Below are 22,255 nucleotides of genomic sequence, written 5' to 3'. Positions count from 1 at the left end.
AAATCAACACCACACTTAGAACAGTTGCTCAAAATGGCAATCTTTTATAATCTCCCATGATGTATTTAAGTTGTTTCCCTTTATACTCATTAAAAAAAAAAAAAAACTGTATACTACATATACCTGAGGGAGGGGAAGAGGTAGGTGCTGAAAGGCCACACTGTATTTGATTACTACAGATATTTTGTGTGCATCTTTCTTTTTCACTTTGCTTTTTCACTTTTCAGAGTTTAGCTTTTCTCCTTCAGTTCTTATTTTTCTAGTTTTTAGTTAAATGTGTAATTTCCTTAATCACTATGAGATTCACCTCTCTCTACCTCTTCATAATCCACATCTATATTACTCAGGTATTTGTGGTAAGGTTGTGAACGAGGTGCAGGTTGGGTCTGTGGCCCACACTGATTTCTGACTGTCCACTGTACCCTGAGGCACAGAGTGTATCTAAACTACTACTCTTCCTGGGGCTTCAGACCCTATGCTTTCTTTCTCTAGGATCCTCCAAGCTTTCCTCTCTCTTCTGGGAAGAAATGGGAAAACTACTACTACAACGTGACCGTGCCCTCTTCATGGATATGGCCATCTCTCCCAAGCATCTACTTGTGTTTTGGAGTTCTTTTAAGGGGAACTATTTTAAAATAAATCACTGACTGGTAGTGGTAACTTCAAACTATGGCAGACTTACAGGTGTTTACTTTGGAGTAGGTGAACTATTGGGGACCCTCAACTTATCTATGGGTCTCCTTAAAATCATATAAAAGAAGCTGAATATAAAGCAAAAAATAGATTGTGGATGACTCCTTGTGCTAACTTAGGCAAACAGTATGACCTAAATGGACCTTAGTTTCTTGGCTATAAAGTGTGTGTGTGTGTGTGTGTTAAGAGACAGAGACAAGGAGTGAGGTGAGGGATTGTACTAGGCACTTCTTAAATGCCTTTTAGATCCAACATTCCTTGAGATGCAAAGTCACTCTCAGATGCTTATGAAATCTACCAGAAGAGACGTTCCGCTGACAAAGAATATTCAGCTACTAAATAATGCATGTATAGGATCTATCACTTGTCACAATATTCAGGCGGAAAAGATATTTATTTTATAAGCTACTCTCAGATAGTAGAGTTAGAACAAATACTAAATTACCTTACTTTTCACCTAAAAAAAAATAATCTTTTTTGCAGCAACTGGTCCCATGAATCCAAAGATACTGCCATTAATGATGTATTTAGGTACTTAAGGTTACTCCATCAGGTAACATAATAATAAAAAGCTGCCTAGTTAGAAAATATCCTTTATCATAATCCTTAGGAATGCAATGATAACTGAACTGAAAGCATCTCAAAATACTTATTTAAAAAATGTGTTCACAGAAAACCATGTAAGGACTTGGAAGTTCATTTAAGACTTTGGATATATCCTTGGTGATGGGTCATTAACTGGTTATCTCTGCAATATTGTACAACACACCGACATATAATGCTTTAATTTGACATAAGTAAAAAACTAGGGTATCAATTATCTGAAAGGCACTCTGTGGAACATATAAACATAAATAAGGTATGGTCCTTGTAATGAGAGCCTACAATTTATCTAGTGTGGGTAGTGATATACATACACAAAACACAAATAACAAAGGGATAAGCTCTGAAAGAATAAATATGTGAAGCTGTAACAGAAAGCCAATAAAAGTGCCTCTGTTTCAAACATGGGATATAATTATCACCATATCTTATTATCTGTGTATATATTTGTTATTAATCATAGAAACTCCTACTACACACAAGTCACTGTGGAAGCCTTCACCAGAACATTAAAACACATGAGAGCAAATTAATGTTGAGACATAATGATTTTGAAAGCATACAACAAGATGTTTAAATTGTATAAAAATAAGAGCAAACGGAAAAAACATGCAAAGAAAAGTAATCCACTTTTACCTCAGCTCAAAAATATTTTTTTGCATTATTTGTTTCTATCCATGTCCATGTGCATACGCAATAAAAGACTGTAATAATATAAGAATGTGCCAAGGGGTATGTGTGACCATTTATCAAATAAATTGCACACGGTAATTTCTCTGAATGCTCAGAGACAAAAAAGATCCTTTTTGGTCTGATCTGAGATTTTTATAGAAAACTTGAAGTAAAGTTTTAATAGAAGAAGAAAATCAACTGCATTCTAAGAGAATGTATTAGCATATGCAAAGCTAGTAGGTAGAAAGACGGGCATGTAGGGAAGCTGTACAGAGAAAAATTATTATGACAAAAATTATAGGACCATAGGCTTGGGTTTGTAAATGACCTTAAAAGCCACCTAGTACAATAACTCTATGTTAGGGCCAATTATGGAGAATTTGGTCATTACACTGAAGGCAGCAGAAAGTTTTTAAAATTTCTGAGCCAGAAAGTGGCATGATCAAAGAAGTGTTTTATTAAATAATACCTCCCTGAAATAGGCAGTATCGACTCTGAGCCAGGGAAGACAGGAAGCAGCCAGCCTTAACCCCTCCCTATGACTGTTGGAATCCTGCCCAGTCTTCAAAATCAAAGCCAGTACCATTTCTAGATTATGCGTTCTCAGAATCTCCAGTTATCTCTCCCCACGAACTCCACAAGCTCTGTGTTTGTGCCTGTATTCTATAAACAGGACTGTGTTATCGGCAGGTCTCGAATTCCCCTCAGCAAGGTCTGCTCTCCGATGGCCAATGGTGTGTTGCATTAATTAGTATCTCACCTCTCTCACCACTTGCATGGTTTACAGTAATTTCTTAAGAAATTTTTGGGGAAAATATTTTGATACCAAGGTTATTGGACAACAAGGAGATCAAAGCAGCAATTTCTAAAGGAAACCTACCCTAAATATTCATTGGAAGGACCGATGTTGAAGCTGAAGCTCCAATACTTTGGCCACCTGATGCAAAGAACCAACTCATTGGAAAATACCCTGATGCCGGGAAGATTGAAGGCAGGAGGAGAAGGAGATGGCAGAGGATGAGATGGTTGGATGGCATCACCAACTCAATGGACTCAATGAGTTTGAGCGAACTCCAGGAGATTGTGAAGGACAGGGAAGCCTGGCATGCTGCAGTCCACAGAGATGCAGAGTCGGACATGACTGAGTGACTGAACAACCAGAGTTATTTACACCTAGATTCTTAATGTTTCTCTGCAATAGGAAATTTAAACAATTTGAAGATGTGTGCCATAGACATGTGCTGCAGTAAGAGTATGGTACATTTAGGAATCCAAAAGCCGCCAGTCTGGCTACAGCACAGAGTTAGAGGGTGGGATAGAGAGGAATAGTAACAATAGAATAGACTGAAGAGATAAGCAAAAAAACAAAAAAAAGACATTTTCTGTAGGGCCTTGGAAACCACACTAACAAGTTTAGACTTTATTCTGAAAGTAACAGGAATCCCAGAAGGAATAAGAAAGAACATGACAAAGGGCAAAAAGACTGTTGTAATAACCCAACCAAAACAAGACTAACTTTAGTAGTAGCAATAGTGATGGGAAGAAATGGACAAATTCAAAAAATATTATAGGGTAAAATCATATGGACCTGGTTAACACAGAAGGAAATAAGGATGAGGGGAACAAAGAGTAAAAAAGACACTCAGGTTTCTGATTGAGCAACTGGGAGTTACCACCCACAGAGAGTGGGAACAATGGAGGAAGGGTAAATTATATCAAATGATGAGTTTAATTTGGGAATACTAAGTTGAGGCTTTCATAGGATATACAAGCAGAGATGTAGTGAAATATGGTAACAGTCCAAGAAAAAGTTCTGGAATGGAGATCTAGATTTAGGGGAATCAGATAAAGCTGGTAACTGAAACCACTGCAGTGGGTAACATGGACAGGGACAGGGCAATGAGTGAGAAAGGGGTCTACAGGAGAATACTGATAAAAAGCAGTTCTTAAGCCATGATCAGAGGATAAAGAGTTCCAAAACAAAAATGAGAAGGAATGGCTAGAGCATAAAGAGGAAAGTCAGGGGACAATGGAGGGCTATTGAAGCAAGAAGATTTTAAACAGTTGCTAAGATTCCCAGGAATGCAACCTATCACAAGTAGGCTTGGCTCCATCCAATCAGATATAAGAATAGGAACTAGAGACATCATAATAATGGAGTAAGATGATCTATTAGGGACACAGAAAAAAATATAAAGGGAAAGATCACAATTGTTCTGGAATTTGGTGCCAAGGTTCACATATACTTCCTTTTATAAAATGTTAACAGAGGCATTCCAGGGGATCAGGAAAGAGACATAATGAATGTTACCACCCATAGAATTTTCATGGTGCTCACATAACAAGAACTGAAATCTGCACACTATCATTTCAACTGTGAGAAAACAGGTGGAGAGACCTACTCAGCAGATTGAAAAACAGACCTCAGTCTGCTGCTTGTGGCACAGAGATATTATTCTAACGGTCTGTATCTGGAGCCCATTTTTCTTAAACCACTGGACTGCATAAATCTTAGTAACTCAGAAGGCAAACTGTGCCCATGAAAATGGAGAAGAGCAGAAGAATTTGAAAGTTCACTCCCCAAGGCATTTAGCTAACACGTTTGCTTTCTATTCAGACAACAGGATTACTGAGAAAGAGAGGAAGTGAATAAAGGAATAATTAGAATAGCTCATTCTCTTAAATAACAAAAACTAATTATGTTGTATTAAAAAAAAAAGAATGTAGGGTTGTTTTTTTTTTTCCCAACTGGGAAGAATGACAGATTAAAATCCTTAAGGCATGAGGAAAATTAATATTTCCTTCTGGAATACTAAACTTTTAGGTTCAGAAACTATATTACGACTGAAAAATCAAGCCTTCAGAAATCAGGAAATTCCAAAGTATGTCTACAGCAGTGCTTACTTGGACGCGTTACACATGGTACATATTTTATGGTCCATGTTTAACAAATAGCTGGGAGATGAAAAAAAAAGTTCCATATATTCAACATGGCAGAATAAATTCTATAGCAGAAAGAACTGAAATGTCCTGGACACTACTCTGACACTTAATTTTCCGCTAATCCAGTTTTAGCAATTTGCATTCCTTTTTTTTGGGGTAATTTTTAGAACAAAAAGTCATCCCAGTTGGAAAAAAAAACTGTATGTGTAAAATACTCTGGACGTCACCATCCTATAAATCTTGAGGGGTGGTCCTCCTCTTTTGGCAAATCTCTAAAAATCTCATGAAATTAATGTTTATTTTCCTCAACTCCAGACGTTAATTTTCTATCTTCAGAACTTAAAAATACTTACATTATTGTCTTCAAATATGGCTTGACTTTTCTTCCTTCATGGAAACAGCATTCCTGCCAACTTTAAAATTTATAGCTACAACCATATTTTTTTAATTTTTAAAAGCACACACACACAAAATACCACAACCCCTCAAAGTGATTTTGAAATGAACATTTCTTCATCATCATAATTATCCCATGTCACACTGAAATGTACTCCAACTTGGCATTCAAAAGGAAAGAACATTTACCTCTGAGTCCCAGTGCAAAATATTACATTTGGAGATACCATCAGCAACTAAAAAATCTTTTAGTGGCAATCATAATCCAATCATTAAAATGTCATGATGAAGTAAAATTGTGCATCTTGTAAAACAAAATTTCCCCATGTGCATATATATGTGTATAAATGTGTATGCATGGCACTTTCCCAATTTTAGAGACTACACCACAGTTTTCAAAAGTATTTTCACATAATATCTGACAATCCTGAAAGGTATATAACACAGGGATTTTTTTATTATTATTCCATTTGATAGACCAATAAACTGAGATACAGAGAGGCTAAGTGACTTGCCAAAAACCCAAACCTCATCAGCAGCAAATCTTGGAAAAAGAATTCAGAACACTGACTCCCAGACTAGCCCTTCAAATGGAAGTTTAGGTGTTCAGTTTAAATTAGATGAAAAATGTGCAAAGTTGCTGGGTTTCTAAAGCAGTTTGAACAATGCTTCGTTTTAGTACCCCACTATCATAAAAGTTCATAATCTATCTCATTGCTGGAAAAATGGGGCTGTTAACTGGATTAGAGAAAGACTGCATCAAAAGTCTGTGCTTGAAGTATTTTTATTTGCAAAATTACATACCTTTGAAAAGTGAAGTCGCTCAGTCATCTCCGACTCTTTGCGACCCGATGGACTGTAGCCTACCAGGCTCCTCCGTCCGTGGGGTTCTCCAGGCAAGGGTACTGGAGTGGGCTGCCATTTCCTTCTCCAGGAGATCTTCCCAACCCAGGGATTGAACCTGGGTCTCCTGCATTGCAGGTAGACGCTTTACCATCTGAGCCACCAGGGAAGACTCACCTTTGAAAACCTAACCAATATAATAATTTAGTTCAACAGCTTCTGAGGTAGAAAATATTAAAATTTACTGGAGAATATAAACTCTGAACATTTATCTTCAAAAATAAGTACTAGAGGGGAAAACACTTCAAGGGGAACATAGGGGTAAAATTTAAATTGTTCTGGTTACAAAAATGTGTTCAAAATTTGAATCTTTCCAAACTGGTTATGATTTTTTTCTATCTTTCGTCCTTGAGTTGGGATAACCACAACAGAACAGCACTGCGATATCCTTTTCACTTTTAAGTTATGGTGTCGAGTTTATATCTACATCTGCTACATTTTTATAAAAATCCAACTGGCATTTGTAACCAATAAAAAATCAACATGAAAGGCAGCATTCCTGTTATTTTGAATGACTCAAGGATTTCTTTTTCTTTGAAATTCCTCAAAGAAGCTAGTGAGAATGTGTCAGTTTAAATTTTTACATGCATTTCTCTGTATTTTTCAATTATTAAGCAACCTCTAAAAGACAATTTTTTTTTTTCTTTTGCTCTTATTTCCCCACCACCACTGAAGCAATTAGAGTAGAGCCTGGGCACAGGCCACAAGGAGTTCACTGACTACGCAGAAAATCATGTAGAAATTCTTGGGTTCCCCTTCCGGGCCTAGGGACAAGAAGGTACATCAGAGTCTAGGTTTCTTCCCACTGGTCATTTTGCAGAAGGGAATGAGCAATTCAGACAGTGAGAGCTAGGAGGGCTAGAAAACAAGGTAGCAGAATAGATACCTATTTAGAAGCTGGAGTGGGCAGTGTGGCTAAAAAGACAGTTGTCTAAAGGAACACATTAATCACTTGTTCTAACAAATTTACATTAAGTCACAGACAGCAAACAGTTTTAAAAAACTTGCTGGATGGTATCACCGACTCGATGGACATGAGTTTGAGTAAACTCCGGGAGTTAGTGATGGACAGGGAGGCCTGGCGTGCTGCAATTCATGGGGTCGCAAAGAGTCAGACACGACTGAGCGATTTAACTGAACTGAACTGAATTGAAAGTACCAAAAACAAAAATTAGTGTACCAGACACTAGTAATAACTACACTACTGGTTAGGCCAAGTCTACAATGAGACAATTTTCTGTTGAATAATTGTTCCCTTCCTTTCTAAAACATGTCTATAAATTCTTTAGGCCATTGTTTAGTTTAGATCACATGACCTAAATATCTGTTTCCTCAAACTCAAAATGTAAAACTAGGTCAGTCTAGCTTTACATTTTCTTGTGTTTTATTTTTTCATTTGTTCTTGTTCTTGAATACACAGTACAAGTAACAGTACGTAGGTCTCTTTGTTTTTTATATAAATTATATACTTAAAGTTGGAATCACTCACATGCCATTAGCATATTTTATAATTGGAATCAAAATTATTTGAAAGCAATTAGAAAACTGATTCCACTGAAGTGCAGAAAAAAAATGGTAAATTTAGGGTCTTGAAAATGTCACACAATAAATAACCAACCTTGAATAATTAAGAAAAATGTTTACCTGATAATATCTGTGAATACAGCAATAGAATATTGGCATATAATGGAGTACATGTATAACAGAATGGCAATAAATAGACAAGCTTATATAAAGTTCTCTTATGGGGCTTCCCTGGTGGCTCAGACGGTAAAGCGTCTGCCTGCAATGCAGGGGACCCGGGTTCAGTTCCTGGGTCAGGAAGATCCCCTGGAGAAGGAAATGGCAATCCGCTCTAGCACTCTTGCCTGGAAAATAGCATGGATGGAGGAGCCTGATAGGCTACAGTCCATGGGGTCACAAAGAGTCAGACACGACTGAGCGACTTCACTTTCACTTCACTATATAAATATATAGACAAGAGAACGTTCATCCAAAAAGACTACATCTAAGTTCACAAAAGGCAGTTTAAAAAAATAAGCCTCAATATTCTGATTTGTGTGTGTGTCTGTGTACATGCTATGTTGCTCAGTCATGTCCAACTCTTTGCAACCCCATGGACTGTAGCCTGCCAGGCTCCTCTGTCCACAGGATTTTCCTGGCAAGAATACTGGAGTAGATTGCCATTTCCTCCTCCAGGGGATCTTCCCAACCCAGGAATCAAACCTGCATCTCCTGAGTCTCCTGCAATGGCAGGCAGATTTTTTTTTTACCATTGAGCTACCTTGCAACTCCCATTCTGACTTAGGGAGGTCCAAATAGCATGTATACTGTGAAACATGCTTGATATTTCAAATTTATGTGAGAAATTATTCCCAAACTGATTTTAAATGTGCATCTGTTACTGCTTATCTATGGGAGCTCAAGAACAAACTGCAGATCATCATCCAAAAACAAGGAGTATCTGAGCTACATATGATTTCACATGCTACACAATAAAGAAGTTAGCTCCGTTAGCCAGAGAACATGACCCCAAGGCCATGAGGCTCGGACCTCCTCAGTAGGTTAACTCAGAGTTAATCCTGACACAGAATGTACTCTTGAAAGATGATGAGGTTGTAGGAGAAATTCATAATGTATATTTGAGACAAACCAGCAGGAGAAACGCATATGACAAGCAAGGATTTTCACGTACTTTGCAAAGCCAATGAAATCTTCATGGTTGGTGTTGATGTAGGAGACTTGGATGTCGATCAACAGCAGCACCTATAAGTCAAAGAAAATCACTTCAGTAAAAACCCATCTTAAATATTCTCAACACTAAATTCAGCAATTGCCTACAAATTATTTATCTTTATTCAATTTTAAAAGGATATTTCAGCTAGAATGAAAAGTGGCACTATTTTTTTTCATTACACTCTCATAATTTTTACTCTAAATTCAAAAACAAAAAATCTATGTGAAACATCTGAGTCACACTTGAAAACAACAGCATTATAGTTTACAGGCATGTACTCTTTGCCAGCTTAACACAGAACCTAGAATTATTCTATGCCCCTAAAATGTAGGCGTAACATTCAAAAGGACATATATATAATAAGATACGTGGCAAAAAGCCCACAGGGAGCTGCTCAGAGCAGTCTGTTCCTGCAGACACTATACATTAGCCACAAAATAGCAACATCATCTCTTGTTTCTCCTCTCCTAACTCTTTAAGCTCCCTCTAGGCGATCAGGAGAAGTATCCCATCAACCAACTCAAAAAGGCAGTATCCAAATAAATAGAAAGCCTCCTTATGATCAATAGGCTTCACTGAAGGTGACTTCTGAGTGCATCAAAGCACCATGATAACAGTTCACTGGCAAAGTCAATGTAATGCTCCCCAGTAGGTGCTTCATCAGGATAGCCTTCTCTGATCCTTGCCCAAGGCCTAGAATCATGCTATTTACTCTCATATAATCTATATATCATGGCTATATTTTTATTTATTAAACCCTATACTTTTCTTTGAGGTGTTTACCACAAATGTGATTAATTATTTATATTATATTGTTTGATGTTTTGCTTCCATCCAAGACAGTCAGCTCCATGGAGGCAGAGATTATACTTATCTTGTTCATCACTTTATCCGCAGAATCTAGCATGATACACATAATGCAAGCCTAATAAATAGTTTTGGCTGTAAATTCCATAACTATCTACCAGCCTTGAAGAACAGTTTACTTTAAAGGGAGCAATTTATTCCCATATAGTTAATACATGGCCAAGTATTTTTGTTTCTCACTCATTACCCAATGCTCTGGTCTCTGCTTTTATGGCTAATTTCAGTTCGTCATCTGACCAAATATTATGGTGAACCCCAAGGGGCCTACCAAAAAAGAGTAAATGAATCACCCCAAATCATCCCCACTACCAACATAAAGTTTATACCCAGGTACTACTGGGTTAACAATATCATACTTGTATGAAAATTTTCATAGCATCATATAGTTTTGTTTCTTCTCTTAATGAAGAAAACTGAAGAGTTAGGAGGAGTGATAGTTATGAGATTATCTGTGACACTGCCACTATTCTCCCTACAATAAAGCGAGATTCTATTAAATTTTATACCCCCAAATCCATTTGGCCAGGAGTCTGGATCAATAAGGCATAATATTTAAGCACAAATAAACAGTTGTCACCATAAAGAGAAAAATATCTACATAATTCTCAGCATCGCCAAAGGCTGTCATGAGTATCTTGGCCGTTCAAGCACATTCACTTGGATTGCAGCACAGGGGAAAAGTGGAAGAAAAATCGCAACTATGGCTGTTCTCATTCATATTCCTGGAAACTGGGAGTCTGTGTTCATCCTAGGAAAAGAGCCAGGTCGCATGTGGGGGATGGAAAGGAAAATAGGACATTTTTTTCTCCTTCTTTTCACTCTCTCAGAGTTTCTCACTGCCTTTCTCACTCACAGCTACTGAATATTTAGTTGAAAAAAAGTAAAGCTACTCCTGGTAGCAGTAATCACCCACAAAGTCAGTCATTTCAACATGCATTTAGATGTATGGGAGCACCTGGAATAACAGGCACACATCAAAGTTCAAAAAAACCCTGTTTTAGAAAAAAGTTCACAGATAGATTTATGGTTTTTCATATTTTAATTCTCAAGAATTTTCCCCCAAGAAGTTTCCAGAGCAGAAGTCAGTAATAATTTCATTTTTTGAGAAAACTGGAAGAATACCTCAGAGCAGTTCTTGTAGAGGCCTATGGAAATGGGTCACTCTCTGACCAATTACTTCAGAAGTAACATATGGCCTCAAGCAGCATAAAGTTCAGAACTCAAATGTGAAATCTATGCAAACTGACATGTTCACATTACCAAAAACATGAATGTATTTTTCTATGCCACAGACGCCTGTATTACTTATAGCAAACACCAGCTTCTTCAGGTGGTTAACTGTCAGACCAGGCCACCTAAGACAGTCACTTAGAAGGGAGATGCTCACTCCCTCCCTTAACTGCACTTGGGGAATGAATTAATCACTCCATCAGAGGTAGATGAGAGAAAGTCTATCTCAAAATTAGGGGAAAAAAATGATTTCTTATATCTACTGTGTGTCATAGCTCTTTAGGAATAACAACAAGAACAACTTAATGAAGAACTAAGAACCTTATTTGGATTACTTTATTTCATGTTCACAAAATGCCTATGAGTTAACTACCATTATTATTCACTTCCAGATGAGGAGACGCAGCTGTAAATAACTTATTCATTTACACATAAAGTAAAATGATAGAGCATGGATTCGAACTCAGGCAGTCTGAACCCAGAGCCCACAGTCCTCATGACAATAAGTTTGTCATTTCAGTACAACAAATCTCTGAAACATGAAACATCAAGAAGTTAACAACCGATTCAGATATAAACACAAAAGATAATTTAGATAATAATTGTACTACTTTTTCTTTGGTATTTTTTTTTACATAGGACCCCTAAGAGTTAAGTAAAATGTATTATCATTTGAATTGCAGTGAATAAATACAAATTAAAATGGTTATCTTATTTACTTAAGGTCAGGAGTACAGCTGATACCAGAATTTGTTTCTTGGTCCAGCAATAGGTGTGACATCAGGTATGCAGGGGAACTCCTGGTCTCGGGTCATATATCCTGAGGACCAAGCTAGTTTTCACTGACTCATGAGTTAATATTGATTTGTTTATCTCCACTAAGTCACAAAGCCTATTTCTTCCACTTCTGATCTATGCATGTTGCATATGTCTCTCTCCCTATGGTTTGTGTCTACCTCTCTCTTCTATTCTATCTTCCTCCTTTTACCCAGTTCTTTCTCTCCTCCTTTCCAACTCACTTAAGAACCACAAAATCCCAGAATTCTAACTTACAGAGGACTTCAGAGATCATATAGACCAACATTTCAACATTGTACATGAGAAAACAACAGTCCCGAGAAGTGATTTGCTCAAGAACATGTTATTCTCTGGTGAACACATGGCTAGAGGCCAGAGTCCTCTCCACACTGTCACACTTGCAGCTGTGTCCTGGAATTGAAGAGCATCTGAAAACCTTTTTGCTTCCCTTTATAAAATGTTATAAGTAACTAAGAAAACATCTACCTAAATTTAAGAAGCTTCTATAATTTTCATGTAGTCCTTTTTTAACGAATTATCCTCACCTGAAAATAATCTTTCATTCATAGAGCTAGCCAAGATTCAAAGACAATTTCAAGGTCACTCTTTACCAACCATATATATAAATAGTTACAAAATAGAAATGCTTAAAACATTATATCCTTAATATTTTAAATTATTTAAATATTTAAATAATTGTTTTAAATTTTTATATATAATTTAAATATCCTTAGACATTTTTATTTTTTTAGTCATAGATTCCATGGATACACTGATGAATAGCTTTATCCAGTCTCTTCAAGCAAAAATAAATAAATAAATAAAAGCACTAAACATTTTGCAAAACATTTTAGGAATTTATAAATATTTTGGTGCCCATCTGTGCTCATTAAAAGTTAAGACATCTTATCTCAAAGAAAAAATCTGGTATGTTTCTGGATTAGTGGTTTTCAAAGTGAAGTGTGTATTAATACATGCTCTATGATGATTCATAGAGCATTGAGGAAAAAATAATGGAAGTCCTATTACTGTGTTTTAAATGTTATCTTTCTAAAGTCTTTATATATGTTTACATTTTTACATATACATAAGCTGTTAGTATAGCAACACATGTATAATATTCATAAATAAATAAAAATAAACATATGTGGTGGTGTTCTCAGTTCTTTTTTTTTTTTTTTTCCATTCAGGGATAGGCCAACTCTTGGAGACCACCAAACAACCTTGGAGAGACCTTCCACTTCCCACAAGGACCCTGCCCACCAGGGAAGGTCTTTCCTCACCTGGTCCTTTGTCTTCCCTTCTCGCTCACGAATGTGGTTAGCAACAATCCTTTCCGTTTCCTCACAGAGTCTGGGGAAGTTTGCCAACTATCAAGAGAAACAGATCTCAGTGTTAATACTCAAATATTTATACTGCCAAAAAAGAAAGAGATAAGTTATGTTATATTCCAGAAGACATGCATTACCGTTCTGTAAGCAGAAGTGAAATATCCTAAAGAAGAATGGCAGAGTGACAGAAGAGATTTCACAAACTACAAACAGAAGTAACTATATTATCTGAGATAAAACACTTCAAAACCAGCAGAGCAATTCCCTACAAAGAAAACAGAAACCCGGATAGCATCCAGCACTCTGCTGTACAGAGTTAGCACTTAATAAAGTTCAAAGATGAAGAAGACAGAAATGAGGATGAAAAGGACGATAACGACTAACATTTATAGAGCGCTTACCACAGTCCAGCACTGCATGAATTACCTCATTCAAAAATGCACAATAGTCATAAAAGATAGATCTGATTATTAACCTCATTTTATAGAGGAGGAAAGCAAAGCCCAGAGAGGTTAAATAACTTGCCCAAGACTATACAGTTCAACATCAGTGGGTCCTGAATTCCATCCCAAGGACTTTAGAGTTCATGGTCTTGTCCATACCTCTTTGAGGATGATTCATTCCATGAACCAGAGAGATCATTTTTTAAAAAATTCTCCCCTAACATATGGGCTTTTATGTACATATTTTTGGCAAAACTGTAGAAATAATACATGTCAATCACTTACCCCATATAAATTATTCAGGTAATTGTCTAAAATCTAGTTTGCAAAAGTGAATGAATGAATTATAGTTGTTCTCAGTGTAAGGAGGAAGAAGAAAAGGTTGATACAAGGATATTCAAGGAAGCCTAATCTAAAAAGAGGATGTAGTCAGGTAAAGTTGTGTGGGAATGGTTGTGGGAAAAATGGAGCTTGACAAGCACAGGAATGGGTATAAGGTGCTGGAGGACAGGGACAATGAGTGGTCAAAGAAGTAAAGGAAGTTCAGTGCAGAGAGCAAGGGTGTGGTCTTCAGAGAAAAGTAGGCAAATTCATGGCTTATGACAAGCAAACTTTAATTCCATTTATATTAAAAAGCATTTGCATATTAGTAAGATAACACTAATACCTTACATAAAAACAGGCAAAAACACATGACTTAATTTAAAAAGAAATTTAATGGTCAGTAAGCAGGGAGAAATATGACACTGTTCAAAGAGAGTAATGCAAAGAAAGATAAGAACCATTATGTTGTCAAATTGCTATAATTATTTTTATAAGACTATAGATGTGAAGGTATATTAAAACTAGCACAGTTTAAACTTACTGAAGGGATGTCAATGAGAATAATCTTTCTGTTAAGCAATTTGGCAATATGTATCAACAATCTTAAAGGCTCATACTGGCATCAGCCTAATTATTTCATGAAATTCTAAAATAATAAGGAAATTCATCATAGCATTACTTGGAACAGCAACAGTAAGATAAATAAACAAACATAATTTTATAAACCACCTAGGTATCCAATGATGTTAAATAAATTAAGGTAAGTCTACTAATGGGATGTAATAAGCCATTCCAAATAATATCTAATATTTGATTTTTAACACCAATTTATAATATTAAATAACATGATAAAGTGTCTAAAATAGATACTGGGTGAAGAAAAAAAATCAGGCTACTAAATACATAATCTGATTACACACAAGTATACGCAAACCCACATATACACACACACACACACACACACACATATACACACACAAAGGCCATCATATATCCTTCAAGAATATAGCCCAAGACCTTAAAAATTCCTAAGTCCTTGAGTAATAAACACTATAGCACATAATATTTCCCCTAACTCATAAGCTGGGTCTCCCTGAAATGTGACTGCTCCATGGTTACTGGTGTCACTGAGCACATGGATTTTTCAGCATGCATGATGTACACCAGTGCCTTGGCAAGATAGCAAACTGCACTACTTCATGGAACCATCATGATCACAAATCATATATAATGGTAAATCATCTTGTCCTGTAAGTGTGTGCACAGAAAAGAATCTACACAAATATCAACACTGCAAAATATTAATAGTAACAATCTCTTTGAATGGTGGGCTTAGGCATAATTTAAATTTTTTTCTACATACATCTCTGCATTTTCCAATTTTTTCTACAATAACATAAGGTACTTTTAAAAAAACATCATTAGAGCATAGAAACATGGCTGCCTGTTCAACTCAAATTTCACAGCCTAGTGTCTTTTTATGAGATCACCAGAAACCGCTACCCCTTACTGAGACTCCTAGCTGAATCCTGAGATATGTGCTCATTTAAGGATTTATTTCATGAATAACTTCAAGATACAAATGCAGCTTCCATTCTGAGTTCTGGAAATATTCTTCGAGGAAAGTTCTATCATCTCATAGTATCATCCTTTATACTCTGAGAACATTGCAAGTTATTTTTTACGTGACCTATAAAAAGTTTCTAAGTATGTAAGGGATAGCTGATGAATGTTTGTCCTTCTCCTTGACTAATGAGTACCTAGGTGGTACATGCAGCACTAACCAGTAGCCTGCACTAGACCATCAGAGCAATTGCTCCTCAGACATCATCCCAGGCTATCAGTACACACTTGTTTTGATGATAGTCTCACTAACAGAGAACCACACTCCTGCAAATAAGTGACTGCAAAAGCAATAGTGGTCTACTGAGTAGGGCCGGAAGGCCTATAACAATATTTAGAAAAATGGATTACAGCAGATTATTTCTAAAACACCAAAGAGTGGCAATATAAATATTTATCCAGAAACTAAATACTTGATAGATGAAGGACCCCAGGCTCGTATGCTCATATGTCAAGGAAAGGCCAAAATGACAAGAGTATCTCATGCAGTAGAAACAATTAAGAACCCTCCAGTCTACTGCCCTTGGCAGGGGTCTGAGTTTTTTGTGTGTCTCCTGATCTTTCCAAGCTCAATTTCACTGAGAAAGGAACCCGCCAGAGCCATATTTTTATATATATAATTGAGATGTGTTATGTGTGTTAGTCGCTCAGTCGTGTCCGACTCCTTGTGACTCCATGGACTGTAGCCCACCAGGCTTCTCTGTCCATGGAATTCTCCAGGCAAGGATACTGGAGTGGATTGCTATTCCCTCCGCCAGAGGAACTTCCCAACCCAGGGATCGAACCCTGGTCTCCTGCATTGCAGGCAGACTCTTTACCGTTTGAGCTACAGGGAAGTCTAAATTGAGTAATTGAGATAACTGGAAGTAAACGAGTTTAAATTCTAAGTGGAACAACAAGGGAAGAGAACACAGTAGAAGAACTGTCCTCATGGAGGCAAAGGAGGAGAAATATTGAGGGAGACAGTAATCAGTGAAAGATCTAGGCATTATTGAAAGGCAGTAATGAAGTTAGTATGGTTTCTCACTGCTTGATCTTAAAAGGTCTGTAGGAGTGTAAAAAGGTTGCTGCTGCTGCTAAGTCGCTTCAGTCATGTCCGACTCTGTGCGACCCCATAGATGGAAGCCACAAGGCTCCGCCGTCCCTGGGATTCTCCAGGCAAGAACACTGGAGTGGGTTCCCATTTCCTTCTCCAATGCATGAAAGTGAAAAGTGAGAGTGAAGTTGCTCACTTGTGTCCAACTCTTCAGGAGCACAAAAATCAAAATGATGACTTCAATTGCTGGCCCTCAAATGTAATAGTCCAGTTCTGATTCTTCATGATACATACAGAAAGAAGGCCAAAAATATGTCCTACTGACATTCAAAATGACTTTCTGCCACTCATTTCATTAGTTCATTTAACAGGGTCCCTTTCACTTTTCACTGCTCAGTTTGCCTGACTCTCTACTTAGCTTCAAGAGATACTCAACTGATCACTCACTTCAATCCCTCACTACTCTTCAATATCTCTTACTGAAGATGCAATCAGTTTTCTCAAATGTTTGTCATTATAATTTTCAATCTCTTTTGCTCTGGATGTTCAATTGAAAGCTTACCTCTGTAAGAACACATTTATTTTGTCAGTCAAAGTGTTAATCATGTATGCCAAAATAATATTATCCTAGAAGTCACCATCATTAGATTTCTATTCTTTTATTAATTACTTAAGTATTCTGAAAATTGATTTATACAGGATCAAGGGATTAAGGCTTTGCTATTGGATATAATGATTTTATATTCTTAAATTTATTTCACAGTCATTCACTTAAACATTTACTGGGCACACGCAAAAGGTAGCTCTATGCTCAGTTTATGTCAAAGCACCTGATCTTAAAAACCACAGTTTTGAGTGGCAGATTGGTTATAAAGATAATTGTCATACAAGAGAAAGATCTCACAAAAAGCAAGGAGAAACACAAAGTAGTTAGAGGTTAATCTGCTCTGAGAAGGCCTCAGAAGACTTGATGCTTAAACAATGAAAATAAAACTTCCAGACAAAGCTGAACAACTGTTAAATGATAAATTACTTCTAAATAGCTTATGTTGAAATTATGTTGCATATTTTTAAATAATAATGAAGATTCAATGGAGCAATAATACAACATATATGTATTTAGGTATCAAAATTTTAAATAGATAATTCTAAGAGAAAATTTTAATTCTGTTTTCATTTTCATTTTAATTACGTGCAGAACTGTACATGTTCTGAGGCAAAGTATTATAGTACCATCATCTTTTATATACAAAAACATATTTTAATAAAATCCAATGTTTTAAGTATTATTTAGGATAGTGTTTAATTATTTTGATGAAACATTAATATAAAAATTTAATTTTAAGCATGGACCACATTTTTCCCTAGAAGAAAAAAAAATCACTTGAAAGACATTTCTATACAATAAAAATAAATCATAAGCTTATAAAGTGTATTAACCATTGATTAATCAGATCATGAGAGCCATGCTATTAGGTTTCTCTTGGATCAGATACAAGGTCAGGCAAGATTTCTATACCTTCAAGAGTAACTAGTTCAGTGCCTTAAGCAAAGACTCAGGTTATTAGGTAACTATGTGTTCACAGTTGCATACAAAACATAAATGAGAAAATAAACTAAAAATAGAATAAAATTTCTTTTATGTGCATGACCTGAGTTGATTGATTTGGCTGACCTAAAGTTATGGGCTCTGTTTTGATCAAAATGCTATAAACCATCCAGTGTTGGCTATGTACTACAGACTGAGTAGCAACAATGATTTTACTGCTTATGAAAAGTGAAAGAGAAAAAGTGTTAGTCGCTCAGTCGTGTCCAACACTTTGCAATCCCATGGACTGCCAGGCTCATAAAAGCTTACAATAGTTTCATTCTATTTATGTGAATTAAAATCTGCCCCCAAAACCCTTAGTGATTTTTAATTTCTATGTAGCATAATATTGGCTTTATTCAGGAGATGAGAGAATACTTATTTGGGCACACACATTTGTTATGAAAAAAGGAAAAACAGAAGTATTCTCATTTACAAAAGTGATCAAAGATGAGGAGAAACTGTAGTACAAACAGGTCAAGAAACTGCACAAGGGTAAATTTATTGATGATTTGATATTTTAGGGGTGGACTTATGAGAAGTCTAGGAAGATCTAAGTAAAGCTGGTAAAAAGGGAAAGGGCCAGAGTCCATCCAGGTGGCCTTAGGTAAAGCAGTCAGAAAGAAATGCTGTTAGCCCTCCTTCTCTCTCCAAGTGGGCAAATCCCAAACCTCAAGTATTGTCTACAAATAATGGAAGAAATGGTGAGGTCTGTGAAAGAAGAACATATGTAGTAAGTTTGTATGTTCTCTTTCATGTTTCTGACCTTATCATTTCTTCTAAACAAAGAAATGAAGAGTATGCTAGTGTTATTTAGCAGATGCTAAGGAGTTAAAAGAGCTTCCCTTGTGGCTCCGTGGTAAAGAATCCGCTGGCCAATGCAGGAGACAAGGGTTCGATCCCTGGGTCGGAAAGATGCCCTGGAGAATAAATTAGCAGCCCACTCCAGTATTCTTGCCTGGAAAATCCCAAGGACAGAGGAGCCTGGCAGACTACAGTCCATGGGGTCACAAAAAAGTCAGACACAACTTGGCAAGTAAACAACAGTAACAAAGGAATAGAAACAAAAAGTCCAGCCTTGAGTGAAACAAACCTGAAAGATAGTCAGAAGAGCCATTGTCTCATTAAGTTATTCAGAAAACATCTGAATAGAACTGCAGAGTGGTGTTGGTGCTGGGTCAAAAAAAATCTGAAGACAATAATCAGGTTTTCATCATCACTTCACATTTATTTCTGATGGACATTATTGAGTGGTTAAAATGGAACAAGAAAAATCATACTGAAGGCAAGAGGAAAAGCAGGGGCCAGGGTAAATTATAAATTAAGAGTTAATTGCAAAGATCACGAATCTTTTAATGAACTGTGAAATTAAAAGGTGAGATTCCTATCTCTTGACTTTTAGCCAAGTCCCAGGACTGAATTTCATATGTGCATGCATGCTCAGTCACTAGGTTGTGTCCAACTCTATGGACTATAGCCCACCAGGCTCCTCTGTCCATGGGGTTTTCCAGGCAAGAATATGGAGCAGGTTGCCATTTCCTCCTCCAGGGAATGTTCCTGACCCAAGCATCCAATCCATGTCTCCTGCATTGGCAGATGGATTCTTTATCACTGACCCACTGAATTTTGAATAAAACTCAATAAATGACTCAAATTTTAATGCACAGCCTGATTTGAAATCTGAGTACCATGGTCCATTACATGGGCATCTGGCTGTATGCAAAGCAAGTGTTTGACTGGACAGCCAACCATTAGAAGAGGTGAAATGTAAGTCTTTATGTACAGATTGAAAACAAGAGCAGATCCACCCAGACCTAAAAAAAAAAATCCTACTTAAGCATGATGTTTTGCAGCTCTTCTTCCTCCTACAAGCTTTCATGGGAGGTACTCAAGTGACTACTTTAGCCAAAATGATAATTGCCTACCAAATCAATGAGACATGATTCTGTATTCAATTATTGATTCCATACTTATTATTGAAAACCTGGTGTTTAGGGGTTATGACTAGAGTGATGAGCTTAACAAATCACATCCCTACTTTCAGGGAGCTTACACTCTACTTTCCAAGCTCCAAGTCCCTTTACTGTCCAACAACAAAAACAAAAGATATATACAGTATAATTCATGTGATCATATGTGCTGCAAAGAAAAAGTTTGCTAAGTAGATGAGTGTCTGTGTGTGTATTCAAAGGGAAGCATATGCAGTTGTAGGCAGAAAAGTCAGAGGAAGACTCTGATCACATGGCATTTGAGCAGAGACCTGAAAGAAGTGAGGATGTGACCCATGCAGGAATCTTGAGGCAGAGTATTTCTAACATTGGGAATGAGAAATGCAAAGGCCTTACCACCACATCTCCTTGATCTGTTGAAGAAACAAGGAAACCAGTGTAGCTGGAGTGGACTGTGGGGAGGGAGATGGGGAGGAGTTTAGAAATGAAAAGGAGCAAGATCATGCAGGGTCTTGAAAGCCATGGTTAGGTCTTCAGATTCACTTGCTTAGTTATGTGTATTCAGAATCAGATATTTACTTACCTAACATCCCACAGAACTCAGCATTTCTTCTCACAGAACTTTATAATGAAAAATCTTTCCCAGTATTTCTAATAACCAGCTAGCATATCTTTTTTATTTCTTTGAAAAGCTTTTTTCTAAGCAGAGGAAAAAAATCAATTAATTGGTATGATGGTGATCCAAGAATGTGGCTTCCCAAGAGGCCAATAAATGGCACAGTTGCTAAACTGTGGTTAAAAAAACAAGCTGTTCCTCTCAGTGCTTCCTGCAAAGAAGCTCAAGACCCTGTGATGATGCACTGGAGAAGAGGAGGTAGAGAAAAGCAGCTGAAAGATGATGCCCACCAGAGAAATTCCAAAGTTGAGATGTCCCTGGAGAGGACCCAAATAGCTCATAAAACTCAAAGGTCCCTGTCCTGTCCTCCAGTGTCCCAGAGACAACAGTGAGAACATATCCAAGAAATAGTTGCACTCCCCCAGTTTAGCTTTGTGCTTTGTTATGTGAACATGCATAAATCCCATGTTTTTCAATGATGTTTATTTATGTGGCTTAAGAAAAATGAAGTTAAATATTTTACACATAAGAAATTCAACATGAGGAATTGTAAATGAAAACACTGTTTTAAGATTATAAATATATATGCATGTATGTGTAATGGGTTGGCCAAAAAGTTTGTTTGGGTTTTTCCATACCATCTTACAGAATATATATATATCCACAATACAGTGAGAGTAACTATACATTTCAGATTGCCTGGAGCAGTCTTGGTTTACTCATATTATTCAAGTGAAAGTACTGGCAGTTCCCCCTTTCAATCTCAAAAATGTCCTATGTTGGCTAATAAATTATATGGTCATCTTATTTATGGGTTGTGCTCAAAAAGGGTCAAGTAAATTAAGGTGTGGCATACTCAACTTTAATTAGGATTATTTTGCTTTACAAATGACTTTAATTAGACCAGTTTCAAAGTAAAAAAAGTTTAGGGTAGACAAAATAAGGCCAAAAATCAAGAACATTAGATCAAGGAATAAGGAAAAAATAGATTGAAAGAAAACCTGTCCAGATTTTTATCATTTTAAAAGGGTTAGCTAAAGGTTGCAAGATGGCAAAGTAGAAGAACATGCACTTACTCTTTATTACAAAAACACCAAAATCACAACTAACTGCTGAACAACCATTCACAAAAAAAAGAAAGAATGTTGGAACCTATCAGAAAGATACTCTACATCCAAAGACAAAGAAGAAGCCACAGGAGAAGGTAGAAGGGCACAATCATGATAAAATCAAATCCCAGACCCACCAGGTAGGCGACACATAAACTGGAAAATAAGTACACTACAAAAGTTCTCCCACAGGAGTGAAAGTCCTGAGCCCCACATCAGAATTCCCAGGCTGGAGATGTGGCGACAGGAGGAGGCCCCAGAGAATGTGGCTTTGAAGGCAAACAGGGTTGGATCACAGGAATTCCATAGGACTGGAGGAAACATAAACTTCACCCTTAGAGGATACACACAAGTATGCACCAGGACCCAGAGAAAAAGCAGTGACCTTTTAAAA

The 22,255-nt window shown here is 36.8% G+C and overlaps 1 protein-coding gene across 5 annotated transcripts in view; it reads right to left on the bottom strand.

The window, feature by feature from the left end:
• The window catches only part of DNM3 (dynamin 3), a 634,763-nt gene that overhangs the window by 340,315 nt on the left and 272,193 nt on the right, over positions 1–22,255 (bottom strand). For all 5 annotated transcript variants that reach the window (XM_068986589.1, XM_068986590.1, XM_068986588.1 and 2 more), the window contains exons 11-12: positions 13,126–13,212; positions 8,906–8,976 (exon numbers count right to left, since the gene is read on the bottom strand). In XM_068986589.1, coding sequence (XP_068842690.1) covers positions 8,906–8,976; positions 13,126–13,212 — 158 coding nt within the window. The remainder of the gene's footprint in view (positions 1–8,905; positions 8,977–13,125; positions 13,213–22,255) is intronic.

This window comes from Capricornis sumatraensis, chromosome 14, assembly GCF_032405125.1.
Source record: "Capricornis sumatraensis isolate serow.1 chromosome 14, serow.2, whole genome shotgun sequence".
Lineage (NCBI taxonomy): Eukaryota > Metazoa > Chordata > Mammalia > Artiodactyla > Bovidae > Capricornis > Capricornis sumatraensis.
This window is presented reverse-complemented; position numbering and strand designations above follow the sequence as displayed.